General features: G+C 55.0%; 1 protein-coding gene across 1 annotated transcript in view; it reads right to left on the bottom strand.

Moving 5' to 3' along the window:
- The window catches only part of LOC135825853 (uncharacterized), a 34,688-nt gene that overhangs the window by 4,896 nt on the left and 15,986 nt on the right, over window positions 1-13,806 (bottom strand). Inside the window, exons 10-14 of the mRNA XM_065338484.1 lie at window positions 13,715-13,782; window positions 13,344-13,398; window positions 10,895-10,978; window positions 9,722-9,873; window positions 9,242-9,363 (exon numbers count right to left, since the gene is read on the bottom strand). Of these exons, the coding sequence (XP_065194556.1) occupies window positions 9,242-9,363; window positions 9,722-9,873; window positions 10,895-10,978; window positions 13,344-13,398; window positions 13,715-13,782 (481 nt within the window). The remainder of the gene's footprint in view (window positions 1-9,241; window positions 9,364-9,721; window positions 9,874-10,894; window positions 10,979-13,343; window positions 13,399-13,714; window positions 13,783-13,806) is intronic.

Below are 13,806 nucleotides of genomic sequence, written 5' to 3'. Positions count from 1 at the left end.
AGTCACAGTGGTCTGTAGTACCGGGGTGGTCGCTAGTCACGGTGGTCTGTAGTACCGGGGTGGTCGCTAGTCACGGTGGTCTGTAGTACCCGGGGTGGTCGCTAGTCACAGTGGTCTGTAGTACCGGGGTGGTCGCTAGTCACAGTGGTCTGTAGTACCGGGGTGGTCGCTAGTCACGGTGGTCTGTAGTACCGGGGTGGTCGCTAGTCATGGTGGTCTGTAGTACCGGGGTGGTCGCTAGTCACAGTGGTCTGTAGTACCGGGGTGGTCGCTAGTCACGGTGGTCTGTAGTACCGGGGTGGTCGCTAGTCATGGTGGTCTGTGGTACCGGGGTGGGCGCTAGTCACAGTGGTCTGTAGTACCGGGGTGGTCGCTAGTCACAGTGGTCTGTAGTAGTAGTAGTAGAATTTATTATTTTACTAGGGAACTCCCAACAGGCGTTGCCTTTTTACTGGGAACCCTAGGAATGACTTGGTGCTTGTGACAAATGCAGAAAGGGGCTTAGCTTGACGACATCCAGGTGGAAGCATGTTCCATCTGTCTGCTGCCAAAAATGAAATAGCATTTAGGCCGTAACGAGACGTAGCTCTGGGTAGGTTCAGAGCGGCTGAAGCTTGACCGCGGGTAGCAGCATTTGTGCGGCATGATGCAGAGCGGGGGGTAAATATCGTGCTTAAAAGAGGACTGGTGCAACGAGATAGACACCTAAAAACAAACACAAACAGCTTCAAGTTTACACGGCGAGAGAAAGTATACAGGTTATATTTGGTGAGAATGAAATCGATAGAAGTATACTGATCATGGCCAAACACTCGCCTTAGGCACCTATTGCTGGTTGACTCAAGCTTGTCTCTGAGTTTAGCAGACAAGCAGTGAACATAACATGTGCTGGCATAGTCCAAGGTACTCTGGACAATTGTCAGGTAAAACATGCGGCGGCCGGTCATCGAGACATCGCGGCGCCCGTGGCGGAATGAGGCAACCTTGCACTGTGCCTTTGCGCGCACACGCTCAACCTGCTGCTCGAAGCTGAGCGACGAGTCCAATAGGAGGCCAAGGTACAGAACATGGCTGGACTCGGGGATTACGGTGCCTTTGCAGGTGATGCTGGGGATCACGTCCAGTTGCGCAGTAGGTCGTCTGAGCAGCAGTAGCTGAGACTTTTTGGGATTCAGCACCAGTCCCCGCTCGCTGAGGAAGTCATCCAGATTTAAGAGATCTGTCTGCAGCATTCTGAGCACGGTTGAAGCCTTGCGACCAATGACGTAGAACGCGATGTCGTCCGCAAACAGTAGAGCACGGCAATGTTGAAATTTCTGACGGGTGCGCCGGATATAAATGCAGAAAAGTACGGGGCCTAACATGGAGCCTTGTGGTACACCACGTGAGCAGGGCTCTGTACTGCCTCGGGCATCGCCGACAACGACCTGCTGGGTTCTCCCAGTAAAGTAGTCTGCGAACCAACGCAATAGTACCGGGGTGGTCGCTAGTCACGGTGGTCTGTAGTACCGGGGTGGTCGCTAGTCATGGTGGTCTGTAGTACCGGGGTGGTCGCTAGTCACAGTGGTCTGTAGTACCGGGGTGGTCGCTAGTCACAGTGGTCTGTAGTACCGGGGTGGTCGCTAGTCACAGTGGTCTGTAGTACCGGGGTGGTCGCTAGTCACAGTGGTCTGTAGTACCGGGGTGGTCGCTAGCCACAGTGGTCTGTAGTACCGGGGTGGTCGCTAGTCACAGTGGTCTGTAGTACCGGGGTGGTCGCTAGTCACAGTGGTCTGTAGTACCGGGGTGGTCGCTAGTCACAGTGGTCTGTAGTACCGGGCTGGTCGCTAGTCACAGTGGTCTTTAGTACCGTACCGGGGTGGTCGCTAGTCAGAGTGGTCTGTAGTACCGGGGTGGTCGCTAGTCACGGTGGTCTGTAGTACCGGGGTGGTCGCTAGTCATGGTGGTCTGTAGTACCGGGGTGGTCGCTAGTCACGGTGGTCTGTAGTACCGGGGTGGTCGCTAATCACAGTGGTCTGTAGTACCGGGGTGGTCGCTAGTCACAGTGGTCTGTAGTACCGGGGTGGTCGCTAGTCACAGTGGTCTGTAGTACCTGGGTGGTCGCTAGTCACAGTGGTCTGTAGTACCGGGGTGGTCGCTAGTCACAGTGGTCTGTAGTACCGGGGTGGTCGCTAGTCACAGTGGTCTGTAGTACCAGGGTGGTCGCTAGTCACAGTGGTCTGTAGTACCTGGGTGGTCGCTAGTCACAGTGGTCTGTAGTACCGGGGTGGTCGCTAGTCACAGTGGTCTGTAGTACCGGGGTGGTCGCTAGTCACAGTGGTCTGTAGTACCGGGATGGTCGCTAGTCACAGTGGTCTGCAGTACCGGGGTGGTCGCTAGTCACAGTGGTTTGTAGTACCGGGGTGGTCGCTAGTCACAGTGGTCTGTAGTACCGGGGTGGTCGCTAGTCATGGTGGTCTGTAGTACCGGGGTGGTCGCTAGTCACAGTGGTCTGTAGTACCGGGGTGGTCGCTAGTCACAGTGGTCTGTAGTACCGGGGTGGTCGCTAGTCACAGTGGTCTGTAGTACCAGGGTGGTCGCTAGTCACAGTGGTCTGTAGTACCGGGGTGGTCGCTAGTCACAGTGGTCTGTAGTACCGGGGTGGTCGCTAGTCACAGTGGTCGTTAGTACCGTACCGGGGTGGTCGCTAGTCACAGTGGTCTGTAGTACCGGGGTGGTCGCTAGTCACAGTGGTCTGTAGTACCGGGATGGTCGCTAGTCACAGTGGTCTGTAGTACCGGGGTGGTCGCTAGTCACAGTGGTCTGTAGTACCGGGGTGGTCGCTAGTCATGGTGGTCTGTAGTACCGGGGTGGTCGCTAGTCACAGTGGTCTGTAGTACCGGGGTGGTCGCTAGTTACAGTGGTCTGTAGTACCGGGGTGGTCGCTAGTCATGGTGGTCTGTAGTACCGGGGTGGTCGCTAGTCACAGTGGTCTGTAGTACCGGGGTGGTCGCTAGTCACGGTGGTCTGTAGTACCGGGGTGGTCGCTAGTCACAGTGGTCTGTAGTACCGGGGTGGTCGCTAGTCACAGTGGTCTGTAGTACCGGGGTGGTCGCCAGTCACGGTGGTCTGTAGTGCGGGGGTGGTCGCTAGTCACAGTGGTCTGTAGTACCGGGGTGGTCGCTAGTCACAGTGGTCTGTAGTACCGGGGTGGTCGCTAGTCACGGTGGTCTGTAGTACCGGGGTGGTCGCTAGTCACGGTGGTCTGTAGTACCGGGGTGGTCGCTAGTCACAGTGGTCTGTAGTACCGGGGTGGTCGCTAGTCATGGTGGTCTGTAGTACCGGGGTGGTCGCTAGTCACGGTGGTCTGTAGTACCGGGGTGGTCGCTAATCACAGTGGTCTGTAGTACCGGGGTGGTCGCTAGTCACAGTGGTCTGTAGTACTGGGGTGGTCGCTAGTCACAGTGGTCTGTAGTACCGGGGTGGTCGCTAGTCACGGTGGTCTGTAGTACCGGGGTGGTCGCTAGTCACAGTGGTCTGTAGTACCGGGGTGGTCGCTAGTCACAGTGGTCTGTAGTACCGGGGTGGTCGCTAGTCATAGTGGTCTGTAGTACCGGGGTGGTCGCTAGTCACAGTGGTCTGTAGTACCGGGGTGGTCGCTAGTCACGGTGGTCTGTAGTACCGGGGTGGTTGCTAGTCACAGTGGTCTGTAGTACCGGGATGGTCGCTAGTCACAGTGGTCTGTAGTACCGGGGTGGTCGCTAGTCACAGTGGTCTGTAGTACCGGGGTGGTCGCTAGTCACAGTGGTCTGTAGTACCGGGGTGGTCGCTAGTCATGGTGGTCTGTAGTACCGGGGTGGTCGCTAGTCACAGTGGTCTGTAGTACCGGGGTGGTCGCTAGTCACAGTGGTCTGTAGTACCGGGGTGGTCGCTAGTCACAGTGGTCTGTAGTACCAGGGTGGTCGCTAGTCACAGTGGTCTGTAGTACCGGGGTGGTCGCTAGTCACAGTGGTCTTTAGTACCGTACCGGGGTGGTCGCTAGTCACAGTGGTCTGTAGTACCGGGGTGGTCGCTAGTCACAGTGGTCTGTAGTACCGGGATGGTCGCTAGTCACAGTGGTCTGTAGTACCGGGGTGGTCGCTAGTCACAGTGGTCTGTAGTACCGGGGTGGTCGCTAGTCATGGTGGTCTGTAGTACCGGGGTGGTCGCTAGTCACAGTGGTCTGTAGTACCGGGGTGGTCGCTAGTCACGGTGGTCTGTAGTACCGGGGTGGTCGCTAGTCACAGTGGTCTGTAGTACCGGGGTGGTCGCTAGTCACAGTGGTCTGTAGTACCGGGGTGGTCGCCAGTCACGGTGGTCTGTAGTACCGGGGTGGTCGCTAGTCACAGTGGTCTGTAGTACCGGGGTGGTCGCTAGTCACAGTGGTCTGTAGTACCGGGGTGGTCGCTAGTCACGGTGGTCTGTAGTACCGGGGTGGTCGCTAGTCACGGTGGTCTGTAGTACCGGGGTGGTCGCTAGTCACAGTGGTCTGTAGTACCGGGGTGGTCGCTAGTCATGGTGGTCTGTAGTACCGGGGTGGTCGCTAGTCACGGTGGTCTGTAGTACCGGGGTGGTCGCTAGTCATGGTGGTCTGTAGTACCGGGGTGGTCGCTAGTCACAGTGGTCTGTAGTACCGGGGTGGTCGCTAGTCACAGTGGTCTGTAGTACCGGGGTGGTCGCTAGTCACGGTGGTCTGTAGTACCGGGGTGGTCGCTAGTCACAGTGGTCTGTAGTACCGGGGTGGTCGCTAGTCACAGTGGTCTGTAGTACCGGGGTGGTTGCTAGTCATGGTGGTCTGTAGTACCGGGGTGGTCGCTAGTCACAGTGGTCTGTAGTACCGGGGTGGTCGCTAGTCACGGTGGTCTGTAGTACCGGGGTGGTCGCTAGTCACAGTGGTCTGTAGTACCGGGGTGGTCGCTAGTCACAGTGTTCTGTAGTACCGGGGTGGTCGCTAGCCACAGTGGTCTGTAGTACCGGGGTGGTCGCTAGTCACAGTGGTCTGTAGTACCGGGGTGGTCGCTAGTCACGGTGGTCTGTAGTACCGGGGTGGTCGCTAGTCACAGTGGTCTGTAGTACCGGGGTGGTCGCTAGTCACAGTGGTCTGTAGTACCGGGGTGGTCGCCAGTCACGGTGGTCTGTAGTGCGGGGGTGGTCGCTAGTCACAGTGGTCTGTAGTACCGGGGTGGTCGCTAGTCACAGTGGTCTGTAGTACCGGGGTGGTCGCTAGTCACGGTGGTCTGTAGTACCGGGGTGGTCGCTAGTCACGGTGGTCTGTAGTACCGGGGTGGTCGCTAGTCACAGTGGTCTGTAGTACCGGGGTGTTGTTGTTGTTTGGCTGGTGGTCGCTAGTCATGGTGGTCTGTAGTACCGGGGTGGTCGCTAGTCACGGTGGTCTGTAGTACCGGGGTGGTCGCTAATCACAGTGGTCTGTAGTACCGGGGTGGTCGCTAGTCACAGTGGTCTGTAGTACCGGGGTGGTCGCTAGTCACAGTGGTCTGTAGTACCGGGGTGGTCGCTAGTCACGGTGGTCTGTAGTACCGGGGTGGTCGCTAGTCACAGTGGTCTGTAGTACCGGGGTGGTCGCTAGTCACAGTGGTCTGTAGTACCGGGGTGGTCGCTAGTCATAGTGGTCTGTAGTACCGGGGTGGTCGCTAGTCACAGTGGTCTGTAGTACCGGGGTGGTCGCTAGTCACGGTGGTCTGTAGTACCGGGGTGGTTGCTAGTCACAGTGGTCTGTAGTACCGGGATGGTCGCTAGTCACAGTGGTCTGTAGTACCGGGGTGGTCGCTAGTCACAGTGGTCTGTAGTACCGGGGTGGTCGCTAGTCACAGTGGTCTGTAGTACCGGGGTGGTCGCTAGTCATGGTGGTCTGTAGTACCGGGGTGGTCGCTAGTCACAGTGGTCTGTAGTACCGGGGTGGTCGCTAGTCACAGTGGTCTGTAGTACCGGGGTGGTCGCTAGTCACAGTGGTCTGTAGTACCAGGGTGGTCGCTAGTCACAGTGGTCTGTAGTACCGGGGTGGTCGCTAGTCACAGTGGTCTTTAGTACCGTACCGGGGTGGTCGCTAGTCACAGTGGTCTGTAGTACCGGGGTGGTCGCTAGTCACAGTGGTCTGTAGTACCGGGATGGTCGCTAGTCACAGTGGTCTGTAGTACCGGGGTGGTCGCTAGTCACAGTGGTCTGTAGTACCGGGGTGGTCGCTAGTCATGGTGGTCTGTAGTACCGGGGTGGTCGCTAGTCACAGTGGTCTGTAGTACCGGGGTGGTCGCTAGTCACGGTGGTCTGTAGTACCGGGGTGGTCGCTAGTCACAGTGGTCTGTAGTACCGGGGTGGTCGCTAGTCACAGTGGTCTGTAGTACCGGGGTGGTCGCCAGTCACGGTGGTCTGTAGTACCGGGGTGGTCGCTAGTCACAGTGGTCTGTAGTACCGGGGTGGTCGCTAGTCACAGTGGTCTGTAGTACCGGGGTGGTCGCTAGTCACGGTGGTCTGTAGTACCGGGGTGGTCGCTAGTCACGGTGGTCTGTAGTACCGGGGTGGTCGCTAGTCACAGTGGTCTGTAGTACCGGGGTGGTCGCTAGTCATGGTGGTCTGTAGTACCGGGGTGGTCGCTAGTCACGGTGGTCTGTAGTACCGGGGTGGTCGCTAGTCACAGTGGTCTGTAGTACCGGGGTGGTCGCTAGTCACAGTGGTCTGTAGTACCGGGGTGGTCGCTAGTCATAGTGGTCTGTAGTACCGGGGTGGTCGCTAGTCACAGTGGTCTGTAGTACCGGGGTGGTCGCTAGTCACGGTGGTCTGTAGTACCGGGGTGGTTGCTAGTCACAGTGGTCTGTAGTACCGGGATGGTCGCTAGTCACAGTGGTCTGTAGTACCGGGGTGGTCGCTAGTCACAGTGGTCTGTAGTACCGGGGTGGTCGCTAGTCACAGTGGTCTGTAGTACCGGGGTGGTCGCTAGTCATGGTGGTCTGTAGTACCGGGGTGGTCGCTAGTCACAGTGGTCTGTAGTACCGGGGTGGTCGCTAGTCATGGTGGTCTGTAGTACCGGGGTGGTCGCTAGTCACAGTGGTCTGTAGTACCGGGGTGGTCGCTAGTCACAGTGGTCTGTAGTACCGGGGTGGTCGCTAGTCACAGTGGTCTGTAGTACCAGGGTGGTCGCTAGTCACAGTGGTCTGTAGTACCGGGGTGGTCGCTAGTCACAGTGGTCTTTAGTACCGTACCGGGGTGGTCGCTAGTCACAGTGGTCTGTAGTACCGGGGTGGTCGCTAGTCACAGTGGTCTGTAGTACCGGGATGGTCGCTAGTCACAGTGGTCTGTAGTACCGGGGTGGTCGCTAGTCACAGTGGTCTGTAGTACCGGGGTGGTCGCTAGTCATGGTGGTCTGTAGTACCGGGGTGGTCGCTAGTCACAGTGGTCTGTAGTACCGGGGTGGTCGCTAGTCACGGTGGTCTGTAGTACCGGGGTGGTCGCTAGTCACAGTGGTCTGTAGTACCGGGGTGGTCGCTAGTCACAGTGGTCTGTAGTACCGGGGTGGTCGCCAGTCACGGTGGTCTGTAGTACCGGGGTGGTCGCTAGTCACAGTGGTCTGTAGTACCGGGGTGGTCGCTAGTCACAGTGGTCTGTAGTACCGGGGTGGTCGCTAGTCACGGTGGTCTGTAGTACCGGGGTGGTCGCTAGTCACGGTGGTCTGTAGTACCGGGGTGGTCGCTAGTCACAGTGGTCTGTAGTACCGGGGTGGTCGCTAGTCATGGTGGTCTGTAGTACCGGGGTGGTCGCTAGTCACGGTGGTCTGTAGTACCGGGGTGGTCGCTAGTCACAGTGGTCTGTAGTACCGGGGTGGTCGCTAGTCACAGTGGTCTGTAGTACCGGGGTGGTCGCTAGTCACAGTGGTCTGTAGTACCGGGGTGGTCGCTAGTCACGGTGGTCTGTAGTACCGGGGTGGTCGCTAGTCACAGTGGTCTGTAGTACCGGGGTGGTCGCTAGTCACAGTGGTCTGTAGTACCGGGGTGGTCGCTAGTCATGGTGGTCTGTAGTACCGGGGTGGTCGCTAGTCACAGTGGTCTGTAGTACCGGGGTGGTCGCTAGTCACGGTGGTCTGTAGTACCGGGGTGGTCGCTAGTCACAGTGGTCTGTAGTACCGGGGTGGTCGCTAGTCACAGTGTTCTGTAGTACCGGGGTGGTCGCTAGTCACGGTGGTCTTTAGTTACAGGTTTTACTGTAGTGTTAGGTACCTCCGCCCGTACTACGTCATTCTCACCTTTCGTTCCGTTGGCCTGGGTAGCTACTTGCGCACCCATGTTTGCCATAGCTACCCAGGCCCTATATATTGCGTTGCCTCTCTTCAAATCTCTCTCAACTCTCCTCGAATAATCGCTAGTCATAATGTAGTTGTTGCGTTGCGTTGCGTCGCTCTCTTGAGTCAAGCTCTCTCTCTAGCCATAATGTAGTTGTTGTGTCAGAACGTTCAATAATGTAGTTTCAACAGTAGTACTGTATCTACTATCTACTTATGACGGTCATTTTCTGGTGTGGTCACCAAACTAGACTGTCTATACACAAGCTACGTGCCTGCAATCCTCAATCAAGGAGTGATTAGAGAACCACTATAAAACAGAAGGGTTACAGTCTCGCCAATCAGAGTGCTAGATGCCCAAGTGCAGAGCTCGTCACAACAACAGCCACAACACAATCTTCCTCCTCTTCTGCTTGGAGAAACAATATTATACAATCAGGTAGTTCGGGGCTGACAAGTTCACCCGTCTCATGCCCACAACCCAATTACTACCACCACTCAACGCACCCCTTCCCCCCCCCCCAACTCACCCCCCCCCCCCACCACCACCACCCAAATCACTCCTGCCCCCCCCCCCCCACCACCACCACCCAAATCACTCCTGCCCCCCCCCCTCCACCACCCAACTCACTCCCCCCCCAACCCCACCACCCAACTCACTTCCCCACCCACCACCCAACTCACTCCTGTCCCCCCCCCCCCCACCCCACCCCCCCAACTCACTCCTGCCCCTTCCCCCAGCAACCTAGCAACCTAGCAACCTAGCAACCTAGCAACCTTCGCTTTCTTGTTATTTGGCAACTTGCCCATTAGAATCTGCGAAGTAAAATAAACAACAACAACAACCCACTCCACAGTGGAAATAACACACAAAGAGTAGCATCGGGCTTATGCTTGAAGAAATCCGATCCAGATGGCAGCCGTAGTATCACTCACCAGCAAATACATATAATTGCGCAGTTCCTTCACCGAGGTCTAGGCAGAGGTCACCGGGAACGTTGGGTACAATTTCCCCGGAAGTCGTCACGTTAAACTGCTGGTTCCCATACTTGCCTTTCCTAACATTGCAAGAGAGAGGTAGATGAAACAAACACACAGAATATCCTACGAGAGTTGCAGTGTTTCGCGGCTTCGCCCAAGCCGATGGAAAGGGTAAAGAAGCAGGAATAGAACATGCCCTTGAAAATATAATCAGTACAGATGTAGGCACAGAATGTGTACATATGTGCTAGTGTGTGTGTGCGTGTGTGTGCGTGTGTGCATGTGTGGGGGGTGCGTACATGCGTGCGTGCGTGTGTGGAGGGGTGTTTACAAGTGTTTGTGTGTGTGGGGGGGGGGGGCATGTGAGTGTGTGCATGCATGCATATGTACATACGTATGTAATTGTATCTGCAACATAACAGTCCCAGTACTCACTCATCTTTACAGTCAAACATCTGCACTACAGGTCCAGAGTAGTTGTACACATCCAGACATGTTTTAGAGCTGGCTGACTGACTGTGTATCTCCCCACCAGCATCTAGCACCCACTGCTGCTTGCTGGAACCATCACAAGGCATAGCCATCACCTGTACACCAGGTTGTACACACACATACACACACACACACGGTGCAGAAAACGGTGCAGAACACGACTTCTACCCCGCTACAACACTAATCCAGGTAAATCACTGATGTTGCCTGGCCAGCCTCCTCACAGACACAGGGGCGTAGCAGCCGCTCCGGCCGGTCCGGCTTTGGTCGGACCACTTTTTCGCCGGACCACGTTTTTTCGAAGGCCCTGCAAGGCTGCATGGCCTACACCAGGGAGTCGTAGCGAGTCGTACGACTTCCTGGCTTGCACCAGGGATCCCTACGCGTAACACATGCCAGTGTACGTGCATGTATGGCTACCGGTATGGCCTCCGACCATGTACACTGTGTTATGCGCATCCCCGGACGCTTTTCGCTTGCATGCCTTCGCTGATCCGCTGTTTTTGCGTTCCGCTTTTTCCAAAGAATTCTCGTACTAAGTTGTGTGTCTTTTTCCTTTCTGATTGCTGCTTGTGTGGACACCACGGAGGCTCATCAGGCACCCTAATTTCAAAAAAAATCAGGGCGGAGATCCCCCCGGACCCCCCCCCCCCCCTGGCCGGACCACCGCCAACGGCGGTGCTACGCGCCTGAGATATGCCCCCCCCCCTCCCCCCCCCCCCCCCACACACATGCCCACAGACATGCCTCCCCCTCGCCCACACACACCATGCCCACATATATGCCCCCCCCCCCCACACACACACCATGCCCACAGACATACCCCCCCCCCCACACACACACGCACATGCCCACATGCACATGCACACACACACACGGACATGCCCCCCCCCCCTCCCGACACACGCACACACACACGCTCATGGCCACATCCGCGTGCACACACACACAGACAGACACAGACACACACATCCACACCCACACACATTCCTCCACACACACATACACATGCCCCCCCCCACACACACACACATGCCCACATGCCCTTGCAAGCTCAAGACCAACACGCAATGACAGCAGACTCTTTCAGTACAGGGAGCATAGTACCAGTCCTACCTGACCACGTCCCTGATGACAGTCGATACACAGACCAATGCCCTTGTTCATGATGGTCATGTTCGTTTTATCATACACCCATTGCTGTAGAGAACACACCATACACACACTGGTGTCATGTCATGTCAACAGTATGGAGAACAGACTTGGGTATAATAATACCGTATTATCTCTAATATAAGCACGGTCCTTTATTTTTTCAATGTACCTCCGCCCCGTGCTATTAATGTAGGCGTTCCTTTATTGGAGACTGTTCCATTATTATTTCAACCTCATTTCAGAGGTTGGTGCACCGCGCGCGACTGACCATGATAACATGTACATGCAATGTGCGTACAGATACTACCGTATGGTGTCCTTTATTGGTAGGGAGTTCAGTTCCGGTCACAGAAAAGCGAAAAGTGCAGTCACAGCTCGCCTGTACAAAGTGAATGGGCGCCTCGTGACTGCAGTTCGAGATGCAGTTCGAGGCCCAAGTATCTTCTCCCGCGGCCTTTTCGGCCTTCTCGATGCTATTTTTAGGTAGCTGAGGTCATTACCTTTCCAATGGTGCCACACATGCCATGCTTCCAAAAATAATGCCTCCGCGCTTGGCGCGGATGCACTTCGAAGTACTAATTTCGACCAGATCCGTACTCGGCCCCACAAAGAACACCCGATTTTCGTGTTCAGCGGCCTCGAATTAGCCTAAACCAAGAGGATTCTAGAACATTGAGGCTCGCGCTTTATCACGGTAGAAGGAAGATGATCACAGAAACCAGCCCACGGCGATTTCCTGGAGGTAGACGAAAAAAATCGAGTGAACTGCGCACACGCTGTAGAAGCAGTGACGGGGAAAACGTGTGACTTATGCAAGTAGGCGCGCACGGCATGCGTGCACACTGCATGCATGCACACATCCTGTATCACCATGTATGTACCAGATAGTGCAGTGCTGGACGGAAACCACACGGCTCACATACATACTTGCATTTACTTCTGTGACTACTTTCTCCCCCGTTTTCCGATCTTCAATCGACTATAACTCTAGATTGCCTTGGAATTTTGGGTTCAAATTTTCACAGGTTGTTTCTCACACCTTCCCGGTTTAGAAAAACTAGCGTTTTATGCGAAACTCGCGAATTTGGTTTTTCAATTGAAGTCCCTATTATTGGAGGCCCGGGTGGTTTTCAGAGCACTTCACAGTGTGCTTATAATGGAGACTGAGCACTTTATTTTTTGAATGCCGCCCCAAGGTGTTCTATTATTGGAGACGTGCTATTATTGGAGACTGTGCTTATATTAGAGATAATACGGTAATAGCTTGTGAATAGAAGTAAGGGTGCGGCGCCTGGCAGTTTCATGGCTAAAATAGGCATTCGAGCAGACAAGCTCCTTTGCATAACTCCGCAAAACACTGAACATCTTTTTCACACCCTTGGTTAGGTTTAGTAACGTTTCGGCATTTCACCATCATGAGGTCATACTATGACCTGATTATGGCGTGCAGCATTATAGGAACGAACTTGTCAGCCCGAATGCCTTTCTTCTAACTTGCAAATAGTGACCCTATCTTTCGACTAAGTGACCACTGAACAGAATGCTCTTTTTTAACATTTAAGAAACTCCAATACTCCAATAATGGTCCCTTCGCTGCGAATCAAATCAATTGTGTTCCGCCATTTTTTCGGGCCTGGCTCATGACCAGGATGAGAACAGACACACATGCACGTACACGCACATGCACACACATGCAAGTCCACACATACACACCAATATGCACACACACACACACACACACACACACACACACACACACACACACACACACACCTCAGACCGCAGACACTCCAGACCTGCCCATCGCAAAAGCGATGACAGCGAACAGCTATGTTAGACATAGCAACTTTTGCTGGGATTACGCCATTCAACAGCTTGCAAGGCTGATGAATTGACTGCCACTATCTGTAGCCTGGTCAACACCACACAGCTGATTGAAGTGGCTTTTTTTCTGGCCAGTGAATCCCACACAAGCACACACACACACACACACACACACACACACACACACACACACACACACACACACACACACACGCATGCACACACACACACACACACACACACACACAGACAGACAGACACACACACACACACACACACCTGGTACCTGGTAAACACTGCCATTACGGTAATGTGTCCCATTGCGGGGCCGACAACATGGAACGACGAACAACGGCAACATTGGAAAGTCGGCAGTCCGCCGAGAGGTCGAGGGCCCATGTTCAATTGGCACCACGAGAGCCATCTCCGGCAGCTATGGATTTCTCTCTCACACACACACCACACACACACACACACACACGTGCGCGCGCACGCATGCATGCACGCACGCACACACACACACACACACACACACACACACACATACACACAGGCCTGTGCAACAGATCAGCACACACCACGTTACCTGTGTTACACTGGAGCTACACTTGACAGCTACGACATCCCTCGGTGACTTGGTGCTGAAGTAGGTGACAATATGAGAAAACATTTCAAAGTCATTTTAAGCTGGCATCTCTCTTCAATGCAGTATATCAGTCGTCAATTGTGCAATAGCCAAGATGTAACCGATTACAAATTACGCAAGCATTACAGTGGACACGTGTGTATGGCTGGGGGGGGGGGGGGGCTGCCTGTGCATGCATGTGTATGCAGGTGTGTGTGTGGGGGGGGGGGGCATGTGCGTGCATGCGTGTGTGTGTGTGTGTGTGTGTGCGCGTGTGCGTGCGTACGTGCGTGAGTGCATGCTTGTGCATGTGCGAGTCGTGCTATCCCCACCTGTTTGTGAATTCTTGGTGAACCATCTTGCCCTGCACACCCATAGGATCTTGATTGATTGCCAACACCTGCACACAACAACACAGTCACAG

The sequence above is a fragment of the Sycon ciliatum genome, chromosome 10 (genome assembly GCF_964019385.1).
Source record: "Sycon ciliatum chromosome 10, ocSycCili1.1, whole genome shotgun sequence".
NCBI lineage: Eukaryota > Metazoa > Porifera > Calcarea > Leucosolenida > Sycettidae > Sycon > Sycon ciliatum.
This window is presented reverse-complemented; position numbering and strand designations above follow the sequence as displayed.